Source organism: Sceloporus undulatus, chromosome 6, assembly GCF_019175285.1.
Source record: "Sceloporus undulatus isolate JIND9_A2432 ecotype Alabama chromosome 6, SceUnd_v1.1, whole genome shotgun sequence".
Classification (NCBI taxonomy): Eukaryota; Metazoa; Chordata; class Lepidosauria; order Squamata; family Phrynosomatidae; genus Sceloporus; species Sceloporus undulatus.
Window position 1 is genome coordinate 50,232,601 of NC_056527.1, and position 22,636 is coordinate 50,255,236.

General features: G+C 38.5%; 1 protein-coding gene across 1 annotated transcript in view; it reads left to right on the forward strand.

Annotated features, from left to right (window-relative positions):
• ZCWPW2 (zinc finger CW-type and PWWP domain containing 2) overlaps nt 1–12,016 on the forward strand; it is a 29,027-nt gene extending 17,011 nt beyond the window's left edge. The window contains exons 4-8 of the mRNA XM_042475227.1: nt 126–184; nt 1,958–2,007; nt 5,246–5,313; nt 9,301–9,422; nt 11,561–12,016. Of these exons, the coding sequence (XP_042331161.1) occupies nt 126–184; nt 1,958–2,007; nt 5,246–5,313; nt 9,301–9,422; nt 11,561–11,734 (473 nt within the window). The 3' untranslated portion in view covers nt 11,735–12,016. The remainder of the gene's footprint in view (nt 1–125; nt 185–1,957; nt 2,008–5,245; nt 5,314–9,300; nt 9,423–11,560) is intronic.
• Nucleotides 12,017–22,636: the final 10,620 nt, after the last annotated feature.

Here is a 22,636-nt window from a genome sequence, read left to right on the forward strand (position 1 = left end):
CACGTTTTTTCAACAATGTGCGTTTTTAATTATAACTTGATATAATACATAACAAACCAAAATAAAGCTGGAAATAATTTTTATCATTCAGTTGTTGCTTTTACTGATTTCTCAATGCTTTTTAGGCAGAGTAAACAATAAGAGAGCCCAAACAAAAACTGGTACAGTAACTTGCAGGAGAATGGTAAGATTTAAATATAAATTCATACAGTCTGTTAACCATTAGAATGCATTTTCAAATACAGTGGTACCCCGGGTTACGAAATTAATTCGTTCCGCCGCCGCTTTCGTAACCCGGAATACTTCGTAAGCCGAAAAAGCCATAGGCGCTAATGGGGAAAAGCCGCGATTTCGTGTGAAATAGCGCCGAAAAGCACCAAAAAATTTTTCGTAACCCGAAAAAACCTTCGTAACCCGGAACAGTTTTTTTAAAGGGATTTTTTTCGTAACCCGGAAATTTCGTAAGGCGGCGCATTCGTATCCCGGGGTAACACTGTATTTGCCTTCACCTGCTATTTTGTAAACAATGTTGTTACTGTCTGCAACAACTGTTACATTTTCATTTATCTAAACTTGAATTTGTTTACCTTTGTTTGAGGTATTTTTAGCAGTCTATATTTTTAATAAAGATTTCATATCTTGCTTTCTGCCCTTAAAAAGCAGTTTACAGTAAGATACCAATAACAACCAGTTTGCTTGCATGTGGGACAGATACTGATAGGTCATTGAACATATTTTAATCTTCTCTTAGTAAATTGTACTTATTCATTAATTTTAAGTGGACAGTTTTGTTAAGATGGATGAGATAAGAATCTAAATAAGATGACAATGACAGGCCATGTTTGAACAGCATGTTTACCCTTGGTTTTGGCATAATATGAACAAGCTACTACAAGCCAAAGACTCATGTGGTCTCTCCTCTGCTTTGCTCTCCTCATGCAGCTGCTTCTGCTTTTATTTAACTGTGATTTGTCAGTGTTGTCTGAAGTAGCAAACTGCAGTTAACAGTAACTGTGACTAAAGAGGCTGGGGAAAAGGGACCTCTGATCATATACTTGAACCACAGTGTTGAGAGCCAGTGTGGCATAGTCTTTGAATGTTGGGCTGCAACTCTGGAGACTAGGATTCAATTCCCTGCTCAGCCATGAAACCCACTGGGTGACCTTGGGCAAGTCACATGCTCTCAGCCTCAGGGGAGGGCACTGGCAAACCTCCTCTGAACAAATCTTGCCAAGAAGATTTAGGATCACCATAAGTCCAAAACTGTTGTTTCGGCACACAACAACACTAACTGTGGTTAATCTCAGTTCTTCATTCAGACAACACAAGAAGATAGATAAAAATGGGAGAGAATGGTTCTAAATTCTTTTTCCTGGCTGCACAGGAGTAGGAATGAGTGGTACAGGGTGTCTATATTGTGCGAAACAGATTTTTAAAATGTTTTAAATTCATAAAAAAAAACCTTGGGCCTCTCCTTTCTCTTCCCACTAAGCCTCATCCCACTCCCACCATCTCCACCCCACCCACCTCCCCGTAATACCTCTGCTAAGCTCTATTGGTAAAAAAAATTAGCAGATGTATGCTGATCCTTATAGCAAATACAGCATCATGCTATTTTTTAAAAGGGTTATGTCCATTTTACTAGTGTAAAGCTTTTATTATTGTGGAATTCCCCTTTTCATTTTTGTGCAAGTGTCAAATCCAGTACTTCAGTTCTGCTTGAGTAAACCACTGGGCAAACATTTTCATATCTCATACTTTTATTTCATTATGCTCAATGTTATTTCCACGAATTGTGCTAGTTGTTCTCCTAGTATCTGTGCAGCCACTAGCAGAACATTCAACCTCTAGTGGAAGAATGAAAGCATTGCTTATACTTTTCCTACTAGCATTAATTGGATAAAACCCATTAAACAAAGCAAATATTCAAGTATAAACAAATTTTGATCTTTCTCAGGTCAGAATCTGTAGGAAGCAAAGTAGCAGCAGAAATGGAAAACAGAGAAAGTAAGTTTAGGGTTGTGTTAAATTGTTTCATTTGGTAATTTTGAACCATTCCACCAACAATCTCTAGCATTTTTATCATTATGCCATATTATATGCTTATAAGACTGTGATTCCCATGAAACTTGGAAGAAATTCATTTTAAGTCTCTGAGCATGTATACACATCTTCCTTCTTTAACAGTAAAGGAATTGTATTTGGAAATGTATGTGTGCCCTAATATATTTCTTGTATCTTGTGGTAGCTACACATTATATTGTTTATTTATTTACAAGATATTTGGTGCTTAAAAACAGGAATAGCAATGAAAATAACATTTTTAAACATCATCATTAAGTTCAATAAGAACAACTAAAAGGTCCTGTCCCATAGCACTTATAACAGGTTTCAGATAGATGATCAGTGAACTGATAAGAGGAGAAAGTTCTGTATCTGTAGCACCACTGCTGAGAAGGTCCTATTCCTAGTTGCCACTCACTTCACATCAGAAAGTGGAGACATCCAGATCAGGCCTCTGATGAAAAGCTGAAAATGAAATGACAATGTCATATTTAAAATACTCCTCTCACACACCAATATTCAACAGAATCCTCCTTGAGGAAGCTATCTTCAAACCTCATTTTTCAAAACGTACAAGGAAACACTTTAGTCCATAACTGTTAATAATATAACAAGCACAAAGAAGGTAGGAGGTAGGTAAAAGCACCCCTTTTTTTCCTGTGTGGCACAATACTCTTTCCTCCTATGGCAGGTGGCTTGATAGTCTTCCATTTGTGTGAGTCACAGAGACCACAATGAAGAAGAACAGGTTGCTTACCTGTAACTCTGGTTCTTTGGTCATCTGTGAACTCACCCAGCCCTGCTCATCCTCTCCTCATTGTGTCCTGCCTTGCTTAGATCCTTGGATGCTGATGCAACTCAGAGTTTGGGCAGGAAATGCACTGGCATGGTGCGCAGGAGAAAGTGGGATTACCAACCAAAATGCTTATGTAATAGCTGTAGAAGGTTCCAAAGGATGCACTGAGCAGGCACAGATAACCCATTTGTGTGAGCTCATGGATCAGTGGGAAATAAACTAATCATTCCTTGCTTATTTCACTTCATTTGTTATAAATGTGGTAAAGTTGATGCATATCATTATTTTAATGTCTTTAAAAATAATGATAACCAATGCAGAAGCCTTTGACTGTAAAGTAGAAGAGATGCAATATATTTTCTAATGCAACTTCTGCTATGTTTCCAAAATGACTGAACTGCCCACTAAGGACTAAGGTGAGTGCTTTGCTTTAAGGGGAACCCTAAATGAGATGACTCTTAAAATTTGAATAATTTTAAACCTTAACAATGAAACTGGCACAACTTTTATTAAATTTCATATATTCACAATGATATATATATTTAAATGTTTTCATCCAGATAGTAAATGATAAATTTTATTTATTTATTTATTTATTTATTGTACTGTATTTATGCCCCACTCTTCAGCCATAAAGGCTCTCAAAGTGCCTTCCAGATAGTTAATTAACATTTCCCTGCCCTCAGGATTACAATCTAAAAAGACATGACACGAAAGGAGAAGAGAATGGCAGTGGAGAAAGGGCATACATCCAGCGGTTCTTCTCTCTCTCTGAAACCGGATGACTTCACATGGCGTGGAGGGGGGAATCGTCTTCTTACTTTAGGCTAGGTCTGATGGAGCTGGGGCTGCCTTTCGCTCCCTCTGAGGCCAGATGATGTCAGATGAAGAGTTCAACCAAGCTCTCAGCATATTTTCATTTTTTAAATTTACTTAGCTATTGTTGACAGTTGCTTTTACATACAGTTTAAACTGTTTAGCAGCTAACTGGAAAGATGATCAGTAAATACAGTTTGGGTCATAAAACCAATTGCTAATCTCAACTAGGTAGCTCCATTGAATGAAAGGGATTTACATATGTGTTGGTTTACTAATCAGATATTGATTCAGTGGTTCTACTGTAATTGAGACTAAAGGCTTTATCACACCAGCCCATTTCTAGCTGCAATCGGGGAGCAGGGGGATGAAATGGCAACATACCACTTTTAACATACCATTGTTACTGCACTGGATTTCTCTCGCATGACTGGGGACTTCTGCCCCCACTGCACTCCCTTCTCATCCTCTCAGTTAACTCCCCTCCCTCCCTGCTCAGCATGCCTTTTTATTATTTATTTTTAACTTTCTTGTGCTATTTCAGACCTCTGAAGCCCTGAGTCAATGTTTTAATTTTTTTAATGAGAAACCTTGATGCTACAGAGCTCCAGAATTGCACAACAAAAAGAAGAGATTTTTAAAAAAGATAGCAAGGGGGAGGGAGGAAAGGGGGAGGAAGGGACAATGACACTATGTGATTGCCAATAACGTGACTGCCCCGCGAATGGCTTTCCACACCTGGGGCATCACGCTATTGACATCTCATTCATGGGTTTCCCCTGTGAATGAAAAAAGATGGCCGGGAGAAGGGGCAGCTAAAGGAGGGAAATGACGTTGGGCAATCAGAATTTCCGATGCCACTTCCCTGCCATGGGAATGGTGATTTAAAAGCCAGGGTGACAGGGTCCACCGCCACAGCTGAGGTCAGTAGGTTAACATTAGATGCATGAATTGCTCCCAATGGAAAATACCACTCTGTCTTCCAATAAAGAGGAATAGCTTGCTGCCACTGTCCCTTCCACGTCACCCATCTGCCACCTGAGGCAGCTGCCTCTCTTGTCCTCCTGAAAACCTAAATAAAAGATTTTTTGTCAGTGACAAAATGTAACTTACAGTTAGGTTAATTTGATACAGGTATAAATAAAGATTGCCTTCCAGACATATGTTCTTCTTAAAGGCACATCAATTGGATGTAATTCTTCCAAAAATTAATAACTGATTTGAGTTAATTTATGCCTACAGGTATGAACAAATATAATTTGAATGAAACAATACTTTCCATAAAGATTTATCAATAATTTTCTCTTGTAAAGGCAGGAAATTGAAAGAGAAAAGTGTGCACAACATGTTATAGATTGAATTGTGAATAAGGTGTTATGATATATAGTCATTGTTAGAGCAGAAACATAAAAAACAGTGGCAAAAAATAATAATGTCCTCAAGATATCAGGGGGCCTGTTCTCAGAATAAGTTATTCTGGATTCAGTCTTTTATCTTTCACAGCATCAGCTGACTATTCTTGATTAGTGATTCACAACAAATGATTCCACTGTCTCTCAATTTTTAAAGGAAAAGAATGCTAACATGCTCACTTGACATAGCAGACTCAGAAGATATCTTGTCAATGGAAAATCCAGGTTTGTGTAAAATGTACATGTATCTTTAATCAGGAACATCAGACTTTTGAGGAACTTTTTCATACAGAACATGTTTCCTTTCATATGGAAAACAGTGTCTCTCTGAGGAATAGTGTTGTATTGTTAACCTTGTTTGTATGGCTATACAGAAATAAACTGAAGTGTTTTGGTAGTTTCTCTCAGACATTTGCATTGTTTACAAAATATCCAAAATATCTGAGTGACTATGGCTTGAATCTCATGCACTTTTACTTTCATGTAAATCGTACAAAATCCAGTTACACTAGCTTCCACTCCCAACAGAACTGGGCTAAAAAAAACTACTGTGGTAACATATATTATCCTATTGATTTTCAGTTGTAATAAAGCATGTTTAACTTAGGGCCTGAACAGACAGGACAGGATAGAATGGGCTGAGCCCAGGCTATCCTGCTCCTGGTGCTCACCCGGCTTAGTCCCTGGGTCAGTGCAGGGATGGGCAGGTGTTCACACATCCATCCCCGCACTGACCCAGGACCCAGGGCTGTTCCTTACCTTTCTGGCATGTGATCCATCTGAGAAGCCCTCCAGTTGCCCCATTCAATATGGAAACAGGGCACATGGTTGCACCCACATGGCCAGCTGCTCCATTTCTTTGTCAGATGGGAAGACTGGGGGGCTTCTCAGATGGATTCCCTACAGGAAAAGTAAGGAGTGTCAGGGGGAGGCTGTGTGAACAGCCTGGTTTTGCCATGGAGTTTCTTAAAAACTCTGCACAAAATCAGGACTATTTTACTCCTCGGTAAAGGTTCTTTACCCTGGGGTCAGAGTGGATCTTCTAAATCAGTTGTCTGCACCGGCAGGATTGCGTCCAATCCTGCAATGGGTGTTTTGGCCTGTGTTATCTAAACTAGACAACGCTGGTGGGGAACTGGGCCATTTGGCCCATGTGGACAACTTCTGTGTCAGGATCCAGTCCACTATAGGCTTCCATCTGGTGATTAATTGTCTAGTGATGTCATGTCATTGAATTTTCAGTGTAAAGTATGTCTTCCTCCAACCCTTGGGAAGCATTCACAATTCACTAGAATTCACGTGTTTGGAGAACTTGAAAACTTGCACCCTCTTGTGGCATTTTTATTAGTTTTAATAAAAATATTACCTAGCTCTTGTATTTTTTTTTTTAGGTATAGAGAGGAAGTGGTTGGAATAAATTAATTTACAGTTGTTTATCCTAAGTTTTTGGAAGGACCTGCATGTCTAACAACCCTAAATAAATGCCCTTAGTTCCATGATTCAATGAAGTAATAAAGCCATAAATAATATAGTCAGAAGCAGAAAGGAATGTGCTTCTTTCTTTCTTTTTTCTTTCTTGAACTTATATCCCACCGTTCTCACAGCATGAGATTCAAGGTGGCTTATTGATCTAGGCTACAAACTATAGTCATCACTCCCCGTTTGCGGGGGATCCGTTCCAGACCCCCATGCAAAATAGAAAAAATGTGGATATTCAAGCCCCCTTAAGTATAATGGTGGTGTGTTCCCATGCATGGCCCACGCATGTGCCATGGGCATGTGCCATTATTTCCCTCCTGGCTTGCTGTCTGCAGAAACTCAAAACCATGAATGGGGAGTTAGTGAACTAGCAAAATTAATGTTATACCTTTAAATTGTAATATCATATGCACATCCTATATGCATTTACATATCCATATTTTCATGTGGTTAAAGTCAAAATTTGGTAAGATGTGGTTTGTTTTTAAAGAAAATTTAAAATTTTTAAATTATTATTTTTTAAAATAATTTTATTCTTCCCCAACCCTCACCCCATTAGCAAACACCACAGATCATTTCTACTAAAAGGCAGGTATTTGGGGAGCAGTGGTATCAGCCCCCCCTTAGAGTGCCACCTGATGCAGCCCACACCGCCCAAACCCCCCTTAAGATGCTTCTGAATGGCCATAAACATTCTCTTAGCTATTGCAAAGTCAAGTTATTTCATTGCTATTTGGTTTCATTTTATTGTACAGTTCTTGCCTAGGTATCTGTGGAATCAGATATCCACACAGTGAAGCAGATCCTTTATTAGGAGTTTCCATACTATTATACCTGTCACCAGCAATGCATACATACAGATAATAGCAACTATCACTAGCTTTTGCTCTAAAATGGATACAGGGTTACTTTTTTCTTCTTTAAGTAAAACACATATATTTGTATTTCTTCGGCCTATTTTTCTCAGCTCACTATCAAGAACAAGATATTGGTTATTCTCCCAACAGCAGAAATTTTAAAAGAAATATGCAAGTGGCAGAGATAAAAGGGAGGAAAGCTTATACAAGCTGAAGGATAGCTAGCAATAGTATTGCCCTGATGGCTTACAGATAATAGCAAACTGAAAATGATTCAACAATTCTATATTGTAGCACACAGGTACAATGCTATTTCAGGTTATATTATGATTACAGTATTGTCACCAAGCAGTCAAAGACTATAAAAGGGTAGTTCTCTATTCAGGCCTGGCTTAAAATATTGATTGAAAACACAGTGTTTTTTTTTTTTTTTGAGTGACACAGTTCACCTGGCATACTGACAATGGAAAATTGGAAATGATCAGAGAGGAAAGTTGTGATATAGAGATTAAATTATATAGATAAATGTCTATTTGTTCCACTCTGGGGGAAACATCATAATTTTAATAGCTGCTCAACAGTCAAACACGGTTCCTTGGGGAGAATTTGAAACCTACACAAGAGGGCCTTTTCTTATTCCTGGTACTGGTTTACATTTATGTGGTCTAAATCAAGCTGCAAACTGAACTGGAAGATCCTTGCATACAGCTGTCAAAGAGTAATATGTGTTCATTAAGTTCATTAAATTTCATATTTCTAGGTCATGACAGGATGAAATATTATGCCATAGATGATTTCTTAGGATACTCTACTTTCAAGACAGCTTTGTACATTTAGCTAGCATATGGGTTTCTGTTATTTTCCCTCTCTATTTTTAAGTAGTGTTTTTAAAAAATACTGTGCAAAGTGTTTAATTCTTTGACAACCATGTTTGCAGTAACAGCAAGAGGCTGCTGTAAATTAAATGTTTCCTGCTGTCCTACTTCCTTCCAAACCACAGTAGGAGGGGTATTAGTTAACATTAAAGCACACAGAAGTAGCTGATGACTACATGTATTACAGCTCAGTTTGCAGCCTTTACTTACAGCCTCTACTTTTTCCATCAGTTTAAGCTTACTAACAAAGGGGTCCATCAAAGCTTCATAAAAAAAACATGAAAATTGACTATGGATTGTGTCCCAAATCAGGAAAATATGAAAAGTTTAATGATTTTCTTTGCAAACATAAATTATCTTACGACTTTGTACATTATTTCTTTTAAAAAAGATTTTTATTATGTAGAGAAAAGGAAATAATTCTTGTTAACATTTACACCAGTGGAGAAAGCTAAGTAGAGACAGACCTGGCCAGCATTTGTATGGGGGACCATCAAGGCACTGCAGGCTGTGTTTCAGGAGGCCAGTGACACATTGTCTCTGAGTATTCCTTGCCTTTATTTAAAGAACCTCTGTGAAATTAATGGGGTTGCCATAAGTTATCATGCACACACCTATCTGTCATTCCAAACTACAGTTCATATTAACTGAATCAAAAGGGTTTGCATCCCTCAATTTAATCTGAGGAACAATACATTCCAATAATTCATTATAACTGGTCAGTGAAGTGAGCTCATGTGGGACATAATATCTATTGAACTGTTAAACAACAGATACAAATATTATTGTCAGCAGAAGCAGTCCAATTATTCTGACATAGCCCAATGAGAGCAACAGTGAATTTTGTTTGATAGGTATGAAATACTTTGTATTTAACATCATGATGACTGTTATCTCTTCTACACTGTGCTTCTAGTCCAAGCAGCTAGTAGTACAATAAATAACATTTCAATAATACAACTTATATGTTAGCCAAAGTATTAATATTGTTCTTTTATTAGTTCTCGCAGAGACAGAAATAATACTAAAAGATTTGGACCAAATTCTCAAGCATGTTGCAGATTCCTCCAAGCCTTCTTTCAAGTCACTTGTGGATGGAGAGGACAATAATTTAAGGGAAAAGGTAAAAATTATTCAGTGCTCTTGTACTAAATGCTAATACTGTAATTGGAAAAACACTTTAACAGAGTTCTTATTTTTGGCCGAGAAACACAATTTGAAATATTTACTGAGCTTATAGCAAATTTACAAAAAGTATTCACACCAGACTCTAAAGTTCTATATATTTAGAAATTAGAATATTGTTTGAAGAATAAAATTGTTCAAACCATGAGCTCCTCAATAAATAGAAGCACATGCTTCTAATGAAACAATTTCTGAAATTAATATTTATCACTGGCATCCCAGACCAGGGAAGCTGCATCCACTGATAACCTTGTTATTATTTGCTTTGCACATATCTGCATGCTAACAGGCAACACAGCTGCCATTTTGAGACTTCTTTGCCAAGCCAAATTCCACATTCAGCTTTATTTTTAAGGGATCAAGGGAACTTACAGCATTCTGAGATACTTTATTTCTTTGTTTATGAAGCATAGGGAAAGAAGATTACCATTTTAAATTATTACATTATAATTCCTGGACATTTTCCTGATACACTACAGAACAAACCTGCAAAATCACAATCATTTATGTAGAATTCTAAGCAACTTTAGTTCAGGGCATACATTCATCAAAGAGACTATGAAATGTGCTTTGATTATTTCCAGTTCAGACAAAAAGTATGTGCCAAGTCATAGAATAATTTGGGTGCACATATCAAGCACAGAACTAAACCACTAGATTTTGTTTCAAAGGCTACATGCATTTGGAACACCATTGTTATTAAGATAGCAATGTGTCAGTCTTTTAGGTTTATTTATTTGTGTATTAATTACATTTCCATACCACTTTTCAACAAAGCTCCTATTTACATCCTCCATCTTCCATTACATGTTGAATATCAGAAATCAAAAATACTCCAAAATGCAAAAATGTTCACATGGGTGGCTGAGATAGCGATAGCTTTGCTTTCTGATAGTTCAGTGTACACAAACTTTGTTTCATGCACAAAATTATTAAAAACGTGGTGTATGAAATTATTTTCAGGTTATGTGTATAAGGTGTATATGAAACATACATGATTTCATGTTTAGACTTGGGTTCTATCTCCAAAATATCTCATTATGTATATGTAAGTACTGTATTCCAAAATCCAAATAAATAAATAAAAATAAAATCCAGAACACTTTTGGTCCCAAGATTTTGGATAAGACAACCTGTGTTTATATGCCGTTTTCCTATAAGACTATGCAAAGCATATTAAAAGAAGAACAATAAACGACAGGTTTATAGACAGTGTTAATAGATTAATACACACTTAATGATAAAATATTGACTAATACAATGCAAATAAATTAATCTAGCAATTTAGTACTGAACAGGTAAGGGTATAAAGGCTAACACAGAAATAAAAATACACTGCTCTGAGAGACAAATAGCTCTTAATTTATCAGCGATGATATAGAGTTCTCCACAGGTAGCATAAAACGTTGGTTGGCAGCCACTAACTTATAGCCACTCACCCCTCCCAGTTCTTAGCTGGATCTCCGCTCTCAACCTGTTCCCCTTTTCTCACTTGAAGAGGTGCAGATTGCCAGTCTTCCTTCAAGCTCTATGTTCATGGTTTTAAGTTTCCCCTAGAGCACAGCCTTTAGGCTATAGGCTTTGATATTCAGCCTTCTTTTCAAGGTTTCCTATTGTTTGAATGCATATAGAACATACATTTTGGGCCATGCTTTTCTTTACATTTGACAAGTATTGTGATTTGGAGATGCTTAGCATTAAAACAAATAATAAACGATAGCTCTCCAATCCAGCACTAGGTGGTTACAAATTACATCTATTCTAAAACCAGAAATAAAGTGTTGGATGCTCCCTTAGTCATGCATGGAGCAAAACTGCTGACATTAATGGGAAAGTTTAGCCACTAAGACCTGCTTAGTCTGGATCCAACCCAAAGTTTTTGGAAGAGAACCTACATTCTCATTTGCATCAGAAGACAGTTGATTTATTATAGTACTGTGGTGCTGATCAGAATGCACTTCTGCATTCACACCAGCTGTACATATGTAAGCCTTCTTTGGATGTTGGATCAGGTGAAGGCATTTTGTGGCAGGATTCTGTTTCTTATCATCATAATAAGAATATTTTTTCTTCTAGGTATCTAACTGCTGCACAGAGTTCACTGAAAAGAGGCCAGTGGAAAGCAACACTCAAGAGGACTGTGTTATAATTGATGGGAAAGCTTTGAAGGCTGGAGAGTGCATTCAGAGCATAACAGACAGGTTTAAGGAAATAGATTCTTTAATGGCTGAATTCCAAGACAGCTTGTAGCATTGATAAGAGAGAATCTATTATACTATTTACAGCCTTAAAGCGCATCCCTTTTCATAAGTTGCTGGAGATCCTTAACAGCAGTTCAACAATATGGTTAGTTTGATATTCAGTTCATTTTAACTGAGTATTTTTTTTCTTCACATTCATTGATAAAATTTATATAAAACTTATTTTGTGTAGCTTAAAAGCTGTAACATAATGATAATAATATGTGCTTTTAGATTTTTTCTTTAATAAAGATATATTTACCTTGTTTTAATCAAATTTCACATCTCTGGAAATCAGAATAAAATAAAGAACTATCATAGCTGAGTTTGAAATAATTTCAAGCAGACTCACAATTTCTGAAATGCATTTCCAACAAGATGCATTAAAAACAAGAAATTTAAGAAAATCTTATAGGAATGAAAAGCGGAAGTTCACTTGTGCAGCATTAATTATATCACTGTGAGCCACTGATGAATCACAGCCTTGTTCCACATATATGTCTGGAAAAAGAGATTCATTGCAGCAGATATTACCTCATGAAAAAGGGCTCCTTGCATATAGAGGTCTCCTCATGAGAAGACATTCAAGAAATTTGAATATACTTCAGCTGGATTTTGAGTAGGATTCTGGCAGCTCCTGCTTAAAACCTCTCTGTTTATATTAGGTTGTGTGATGCTAGAGTATTTGCTGGGGTAATTTCTATAGTTGGAATTTATCATCCAGCAGCTATTCTGCATTATTCACATATCCTGACTCCTGATATGTTGTGATCTGTTGTTCAGATGACGTACATGGCTGAAATGGGAGCAAAACTGACCCAAGCCACATTTTGGGGCTTAACTCTGGAGCAAAAAAACCCCACCCTCAGTTTGGTCCACTCCAAGCTGGATAGTGCAAACTATCACATTGGCATGAGGACTGTGCATGAGTGCAGAAGCAATCAGGAGCAGATGCCCTGGGCTGAGTGAGATGCCAGCACAGTTGCTGTCCACTTTTCTTTCTTTCTTTCTTTCTTTCTTTCTTTTTTTGGTCACTCACTCACAAATCGATCACATAAGCACATGGGTGAGCAGTAGCATCATTGCACAGGTTACCAACAATACAATGAATTTAATAACAACATTAACAAACTGGCTGGTCTAAAAGGGGTCCATGGTGGGGGGGGAACATGGAAGAAAGTGGGTATGTACAGGGGGAGAACCATAATGGTGCTGTGCCAATGTGTTGCTGGGTGCACTGATGTGTGATTAATGGGGCATCCAGTGGGCTGATGGCTTGGTGGGATGGGAAGCAGCTTCTGGTGGAGCATCCATGTGCTTGTGTACATATGTTTGCAACATAATGGGGAAAAATAATGACACGGTGCAGCTTGTAGCCACAAATGCTCTTTTGTGGCAGGACCTTCCTCAGAGTGGAAGAGTGGAAGTCCAGGTTGTATGTCAGTTGTCAGCCCATTGTGGTAAAACCTGGAGGTAACCCAGCTTTCCCCCTTTGTGCATGAGCTTTGAACTGTTGGCCTCATTGCTAGGAAATGCCTACCCAGAACAAAGGCAACTGCCTTAGTTTTGTGATTAAGATCACAGAACTGAAGAGCTGATAGTGATTCCAAGCTTTATCTAATCCTGTTCCACCAGGTGCAGGAACCCACAGCTAAAGCAACCCTGACAGATTGCCATCCAAACACTGTTGAAAGACCTCCTATCACAAATAGACCACCATAGTTCCAAGCAATCCATGTCACTATTGAACAACTCTTACCATCAGCAAGTCCTTCTTAATGTTCAAAGCTTCTTTTCTTGTAATTTGGTTGTGGTTCTTCCCTTGGGCAAAGCAGAAAACATGTTACTTCATCTTCGATGTGACAGACCCTCAGCTATTTGAGGATGGCTTTCAAATCATTTCTCAATCTTTTCTTTTTAATGTTTCTCTCATCTTTCCACATAGAACTTGGTTTCCATTTGCCAACTTTCCTATCTTTGTCTGGATTTTTTCCATCTCATCAATATCTCTCTTAAACTCTGGTGCCCAGAACTGAAAACAGTGCTCTAGGTGAGGAGTTGTATCATTACCCGATCTGGATGTTGTACTTTTATCACAGTAGCCTACAGAAATATAGTGTCCAGAAGTATGCATGGAAGTTCAATCTGCTCAGGCAGACACGCATCTGGACAGGTAACTGCATCTGTGTGATAGTCATCTGTTCAACCAACTGGATGTATCTTTTCATATGGAAGCACATCTCCATCCAATAGTTAGCTGCAACTAGTGATGCTTGTGCTTACAATTTATTTACACTAAACAAACTAATTAATAAAACAGCAGCACAGTAAATAGTTTTGAATTGGAGACATCTACATTGATCCAGTTCCAGATAAACTTTTAAAAAGACAAATTTCATCATGTCTAATTGCATCCAAACTTAAACAGTGCCATACATTTTAAAGCACATGCCACGAAGCAATCCATACAAGAGCTGCCTGGTACTGATACTCAGTGCAGTCTGTTATTCTCTGTAATCACAATTCTGATCTAGCAATTACAGACTGAAAGAACCTGTATCTCCTTAGATAATTTAGAACCATCCTTATTCTGAGAGTAGGGGTTGAAAGGGATGCCTCAGTGTGACTTCTAAAGGGCCATGAAAGTGGTGGCTTCGTGTGTCCTCCACAAACATCTCCCTAGTAAAACATGTCATTGAGAACACTGAAAGGCAGGGGACCTAATTATTCTTTGGCTTTAGAAATGAACTCTGTCACCACCACTTTTGTCTCCATTATCAGGACTCAGAGCTGACATTATTCATTTAATGTTTTATTGTGTCCCTTCAAGTTATTTCCCACATATGGTGAGCCTCAGGTGACCCTATCATGGGGTTTTCTGGGCCAGATTTGTTCAGAGGGGGTGTGCCTTTCCCTTCCTCAGAGGCTGAGAGAGGCTAGATGACTGGCCCAGAGGGTTTAAATGGCGGAGCGGGGATTAAAACCCTGGTCTGTAGAATCATAATCCAACTCTCAGACCACTACACCATACTGGCTCTCATTTGCTTCTATATATCTATACAAACTAGAACATTTTGCTCTTCCTGTCCTAACCTTTTCTTTTCAATTCATTTCAAGACAGGGGAAAAGAAACAGAACTATTGGACTGTTCAGATAACACACTAGTGCATTTCTTAATGATTTAGCATAACTGTGTCACCTGCTCTAAATGTGCAAAACACACGATGTGCCTTCCACACTTAGTTACCATTATCTTTATTTTGAAAGATTTGTTTTTCTTGTTTTTTAGTACTGTATCTCCTCAATTAGTACCATGTTCTTTAACTAATATATTCTTAGTTTGTCAGAGGAAAGGACATATTAGAAGTACTGTAGAGTAAATAATAGAGCTTACTCACTGAGGTCTCTTTTTCTCACTAGGTGGATGCCCCCCTTTGGGTTGACAGTTTGTATCCACTTCCCCAGCCACTTCTACAGTGTATCTTTTTGTGTCTGTGACAGAGCAGAACAGGCAAAATGACTGCTAACTTTTGAATGTATTTACAATGCATTGAGTAGACCTAGCCAAAGCTACATACTAACATTTTGTAATTTTAAAGTCATCAGAGGCTGCATCCACACTGCAGAAATAATCCAGTTTGACCCCACTTTAATGGCTTTGGCTCAAGGCTATGGAATTCTGGGAACGGTAGTTGGTTGGGGCACCAGAGCTCCACTCTGATGCTCCAACCAACTACCATTCCCAAAATTCCATAGCCTGGAGCAATGGCCATTAAACAGTATGAAGCGGTATATAAATGAAGCTTGTTTGTTTGTTTGTTCTCCAAGTATGTTCAAGGAAGTCCCACCATTATCAAAGACTTTTCATTGCCACTCTCCAGGTCAGTTTAAGTTAACCCTCTATTTCCCAAAATGAAATGTATCTCTCTATGGCTGAGTGTTTTTATCATACTGGAATTAGCTAAGATGTCCATTGCCAAGAAACAGAGATTTTTATTTTTCAGAACCCCAATTCTGCAGAGATCAAGCAAGGGAAAAAGTAATGCTAGCAATAAAAGAAAATGATCCTAATGCTTAACTAGTATAATATTGCTAAAGCCTTTAACTCTTTGATGATAACACTTGAATTACAATTAAAAAGGGCTCTGTGGAAATTGGTGAAAGTCAATGTCTGAAACATTATCTGAGTCTAGAGGTGGCATGTGATCAGTGGGAAGGGGGGGAGGAGAAAGGACACAATGATAGGGGGAATGAGACCAATGTAAATGCATGAATGTGCAAGTGAAATCAAAATCAAAACAACTGGAAAGTCTTGATACTTCCAGGGACAAGCCTTGGATAAGCCTTGAGGCTTTCTTTGTAAACTGAGTAAGCTAGGGCATGAATACATGTTAAAATACAGTTATCTGCTAGGGTTTGGTTCTAGGATCCCCCGTGGTTAACAAAATTCATGGATGCTCAGGTCTCATTAAATATAATGGCAGAGCAAAATGGTGTCCCTTATATAAAATGGAAAATCAAGGTTTGCTATTTGGAATTTATACTTTTTTGGAATATTTTCAAGCTGTGGATGCTTGAATCCGTGGATAAAAGAAAATCCATGGACAAGGAGGGCCAACTGTAAATAATTTTATATGTTAAAAAGTAATGTAGGGGGTGAAGCAGATGGACATGATCAAGTTGGGGCCACAGTGACTGCACAGATTGCTCCAGAAGTGGGCCACCGCCACTTCATATTTCAGTTTCAAATTTACAAATATAATTTTACAGCAACAATATATGAAACAAGTTAGTCTTAATCTTTCATTATAATTTACAAATATAATCTAACAACAAAAACAGTATTTTAAAAAGTTATCTTAGGGCCTGAATAGACAGGCCAAAATAAAGCTGCTTTGGGTCACTTCAGAGGTATGCTGTTTAAATGATGCATATGTCCTAAGAGTCTGAAAGCCACGTCAAAGTCGCGCTCCATTCCTAAGGACTGGAGTGCAGCTTCTGGCCTCTTAAGATACAAGTGTCATTTAAACAGCATACCTCCAAAGTGACCCGAAGCAGCTTTATTTTGGCCTGTCTGTTCAGGTCCATAGTTAGATTTGTCCATATATCTTTGTCTTTCTCCCAGCTGGTTGTCCTTGGAAACCTTGTACTTGGCCTATATGCCCTCTGGACATTGTTTCATGAAAATGAAAGACGTACACACCATATACATGATTGGTTTTATTGCGAAGAAGATGGAACATACAGAGCAAACATTCCAACTTTATTATTATTATTATTATTATTATTATTATTAACCTTTATTTATAAAGCGCTGTAAATTTACACAGCGCTGTACATAATTTTTTTAATCAGACGGTTCCCTGCCCTCAGGCTTACAATCTAAAATCTAACTTGATGTCCTCAGTACTTATTTTGACTACAAATGTTATTATCTCCAAAGTGGTAGTCCAATTTGGTTAGAGAAGGCAGTTGTAGAAGCTGCCATACTGAGAGAGAAAGTGTGTTATTGATCTTCCAGGCAGCAATGCCATTATTTTCGTGATAAATTTCTGGCAATCTTTACATCTTAGACATGGTGGCTAATGACTAGCCATTAGTTTATAGAGTAGCTGGCAGACTACAAGGCTATTCATATCTATCCCACTTTGGAGGCCTTCAATTCAAAATATAGAAGATGCTTGCTCCCCTTTGGCTATCTTTTAAAGGAGCATGTCCATCATACAGTAATTCTTTGCTAAAGCATATCTCTTAATTTGTTGATAGTATCTTATTCATGGTAAGCAGCATGTTCTTTGAAGCATTCTGCTTTGTTTTGCCTTTTATTTATGCCTATTTTCATCTAGCTTCAAGGCTGATTTTCATAAGCATGTTATTTATTTATTTATTTATTTATGATGACTCATTTGTTTTTGTTATCAAGATTACAGTAAATATACAAAATGTGTTTCCTGAAAAAGCTGCTGAGAAACCCAACTATTTTGGCCATGTTTCAAGCATGTAAGTGCTGCAAGAAACGTGACACTTAAAATGTGTCATTGGATAATTAACTTCTTTTCAGCTGATTTAGAAGATAGAAGGAGATCATCACAAACTAGATTACAGTGAACTGAAAGCAACCAGTGTGACTGACAATTACAACTGCATAGAAAAGAGGCTTGTTTGCAGCCTGTAACAACATGCATAATTATGCAACCCATTTTACTGGGTGAGCAGGTAGAGTATCCTCCCTCCCTGTCCCTAGAGTCGCTTCTTAACTAAACATAACCGTAACATTCAAAAAAGGAAATATTTTGCAGTGGGCACTTGGAGCAACAAAGAAAGAGAGTTGATGAGGATATAAAAAGTAGGGTGGAAGGTCCAGGCAATAGCTTTTCAGACCTAAATAGCCCCTATGATGATAGTTCCCTTCAAAAAGGTTCAGATGATCCCTTCGACACAGTCAAAGAATATGTGACACCACCCATAGGCACTCTTATGAAGAGGAACTCTCTACATGGGTATTGGTGCATATAAAGAGCCCCTTGCCATATGTTCTTAAATGGAGTGTGTCCAAAGGAGGGTGACTAAAATGGTGAAGGGTCTAGAAACCATGCCCTATGAGGAACGACTTAGGGAGCTGTGGATGTTTAGCCTGGAGAAGAGAAGGTTAAGAGGTGATATGATAGCCCTGTTTAAATATTTGAAGGGATGTCATATTGAGGAGGGAGCAAACTTGTTCTCTGCTGCTCCAGAGAATAGGATGCGGAACAATGGATGCAAGCTACACGAAAAGAGATTCCACCTCAACATTAGGAGGAACTTTCTGACAGTAAGGGCTGTTTGGCAGTGGAACACTCTTCCTTGGAGTGTAATGGAGTCTCCTTCCTTGGAGGTCTTTAAGAAGAGGCTGGATGGCCATCTGTCGGGGATGCTTTGATTGAGAGTTCCTGCATGGCAGGGGCTTGGACTGGATGGCCCTTGTGGTCTCTTCCAACTCTATGATTCTCTGATTCTATACTCTGACTCATTAGTGGTGGGTCTAGGACTTTCCTTGGTAGCCACTTAAACCCCCCCCCCAAAAAAATTAAACTGTTCCTTGAAGATGCAGGTGGTATCTACCCCTCCCCACAAACCTGTTGACTTTCAGTAGTGTGTTTGCATAGGTAAAAATGCATTTGAAACTTAGCTCAGGCAGGCAGCTGATGGGGCAATTCAGAATGGATAATCATTGGCTAAGAAAACATTTGTATAATTTCGCTTTCTAAACGAATCTTTTCTTGTCAAGTATTTGTTATACCCAATTGTGTAAGTGATGTTATTGAATGGCTTTACTACACAGCTCCATATAGAACCACAGAGTTGGAAAAGACCTCAAGAGCCATCCAGTCCAACCCCCTGCCATGCAGGAATACACAAACAAAGCACCCCCAACAAATGGCCATCCAGCCTCTGTTTAAAAACTTCCAAAGAAGAAGACACCACCATGCACCAAGGCAATATACATCACTGTCAAATAGCTTTTACTGTCAGGAAGTTCTTCCTAATGTTGAGGTGGAATATCTTTTCCTGTAGTTTAAATCTATTGCTCTGGGCCCTATTCTCTGGAGCTGCAGAAAACAAACTTGCTCCATCTTCAGTATGACATCCTTTCAAATATTTAAACAGGGCCATTGTATCACCTTTTAACCTTCTCTTCTCCAGGCTAAACATACCCAGCTCCCTAAGCCTCTCATCATAAGTCATGGATTCCAGACCTTTCAGCATTTTGGCTGCTCTCCTCTGAACATGCTCAGTTGCGGGCAGTTTCACCAGAAATGGTGGCCAGTTTCTTCCCAGGGTAAGTCACTTCTTGCCAAAGCCACTTCAAGTTTCAGAAAGCTGTGTAGGGTGCCATGTTTTAAAGGAGAATAGAAGGTTTATCTGGCTACAGTGTTCTTCCTCACACACTTTTGGTCCTAGTTCGGAGAGGTTGTGGTATCTGCAGGCTCTGCAAAACTGGGCAAGGAGCCACACGTGGCTCATGTGTCATATATTTCCTATCTCTAGTGAGCATTGATAGCCCTATAGCAGCTTCCCTCAGTCTATGCCCTATAGAAGTATTGAACTGTGTTATCCACTGTAGCTAGCCCATATACTAAATTATCATGGAGGTGGAATGATGAGAGTTTGTTCACTATATCTGGAGAGCAATGAGTTGGAGAAGGCTGCAGTACACCAATTAGAATTTTTGTAAAGCACTTGAGTAGAACTTTGGGTTGCCCTTTATTTCACAGGCATTCAGTAGTGGCATAAGCACACAGAAAATAGGGTCCTTTGATCTCAGCACTTCTGAGTCTACTTTATGATCCTTTTTGCAATTTGGACATTCTGACACCAGACTCCAGAAAAACCTTGCTTTCCCCTGTTTCAGAAGAATATTCAAGAATTGGCCTCCAAACTCAACACCCAAGACATTATCCCTATGAATAAATCTACATAGTTAAGCTAGAATGTGCTTGCTGGAAAATAAAGGAAGCTGCCAAGTTGATTTCACAGAACTTGTAAGAGAGAATTTTGAGGGGGAAAAAGTATCAGCTGGACTTGTTGTGTGAGAAATCAATAAGGTGCAGAGCCACTTGAAACTGCCACTAATCCCAAATACTTTGCTTTAACAGAACAGAGATTTCTCACCGTGCCAATCCTCTAGGATCCTGCAATTTACAATTACTGCCATTTCTCCTTTCCTTCCTTTCGGAAGGCAATTCCCTTATATTAAGTGAATGAAGTCAAGTGCACTAGATGCAGCAGTTGTAGAATTGTTCAATTGTTTTATTAGGCTTCTGTTTTCACATATTCCTTTTTCTGTGAGAAAAGCATGCTATCAGTATGTGTGAGCAGATAGTGGAGATAAAAACACTCAATTTGCTGCTCTTAAATAAGTGTGGAGAGCACAGCCTCATGATATGCATTTTTCACGGTACTTTCCTCTGACTGTGTCACCATACTGTGAAAATACTTGAGCTTAATGGAAAGGATCTTGGAGATCATCTAGTTGCCTCAATGCAAAATTCAGGATGTAGTACAGCATCCTAAAGGGTTATCTATTTAACTTCTGTTTAACACTTATCCAGGCATATGGGATCTTCTCTCCCCCCAGAGTCATGCTTTGTTGTAAAACTTACACAAAACAGTTCTTATCATAAGGAGCCTTCTTCTAATATTTACCTGAAAATCTTTTCTGCAATTTTCACTTGGTTGGTTTCTTAACAAGTGGTGGCCAGGACTGGGTATAGTTTTTTAGATGTGGCCTGATCAGTCCAGAATAGGGTAAAATCCTCACAGCCTGAACAGTATGCTTTTGTTACTGCAACCTAAAATTGCATTAGCCTTTTTAAGTGGCTGCAAGACACTATTGGTTTATGTTCATTTTGTGATCAGCTAAATCCTCTTCAGGTCTACTACTCCCAAATTAGAGTTCTTCCATATCTTGCCTTTGTGTCTTTTATTGTTCAGTTGATTGATTGTACCTTGGTACAGTATTTTACATTTTTATCTGTTGAATTTCACTTTGTTGGTTTGGGCTCAGTGTTCCAGTCCATTAAGATCCTGTTAAATTTTGTGTCCCTTGACAATTGAAGGTTTGTGCTCCTAGATTGTCCATATGTGGTAAGTGTTGTAATACACAAATACTATGCTAATGAAATGAAGTACGGGGCCAGTCCATACAACCCAAGACACCGCACAATCATTCTTTTACATATAAATATGTGAACATTTTCCTGCTTGATGAATTGTCTGCCTGTGTTGGTCAAGAGATCAGGTTATAGTATATAACACTTTAGGGACAAGATGTTTGTCTCAGTCGTTGCAGCGTTCTCTTTAAAATATTTCACAGCTATGCTTTGGGGAAGTGAAACAGATGTGGCTTTATTACTTTAAACAGGTAATAATGCAAAGATCAAGGGAGCAATCCTTGTCACATCTCTTGTCACCTAAGGGATAGTTGACACCGTGGGCCTCATTGCTACTTATGTGCTTTCAATGCTCAGATGTTCTAATTAACTTAAATAGACTTAAATGGCAAGTTCTGAAAATAATCATCATCATATTACCTCTTTTTTATTTCATAAATTTTACAGTCTCTGCTTGCCTTTCCATCCTCTTGAGAACTATAGACTTTTTTTTTCATTTTAAAAACAACATAAGCACCTTCCATCCTAACATGACTAACACCTTCACAGTAGGAGACATTTTTACTGGGACAATATTGGGAGAAAGGGGTTAAGCTGTTTCCCTCAACCCACACTCCAAACACACACACACACACACACACACACACAGACACAGAGAGAGAGAGAGAGAGAGAGAGAGAGAGAGAGAGAGAGAGCGCTACTATAATTTAATGCAAAGGAGCCTATGTGGTACAATGGCTTGAGTGTTGGAATAGGGCTCTGGGAGACCAGAGTTCACATCCCCATTTGGCCATGGAAAGCCCCTGGGTGACATTGGGCAAGTCACACTTTCTCAGCCTCATAGGAAGTCAATGGTAAACAAAAACAGACTAGCACTTGTTGGTTGCACTAGTATTCACCCTTCTGAGTCAAGACTTTATAGAAACACAACTGGCAACAATTACAGCTGCAGGTGTTATTGCCTCTCCATCAGTTTGCACATCTAGATGCTGCAATTTTTGCCTACTGTTGGCAAAATTTCTCCAGCAATGTCAGGTTGAATGTGGGTCATTGGTGAACACCAGCTTTCAAGTCTTGTCACAGATTCTCATCCAGACTAAGATCTGGGCTTTGGTTAGGCCATCCTAAGACATTCAGATTCTTGTTTTTAAACCACTGTGGTGATATTTTCACTGTACATCATTGTCCTGTTGGACGGTGAACTTCTGCCTTGATCCCTGGTCCCTTGCAGAATGACACAGGTCTTCATTACACTGTTT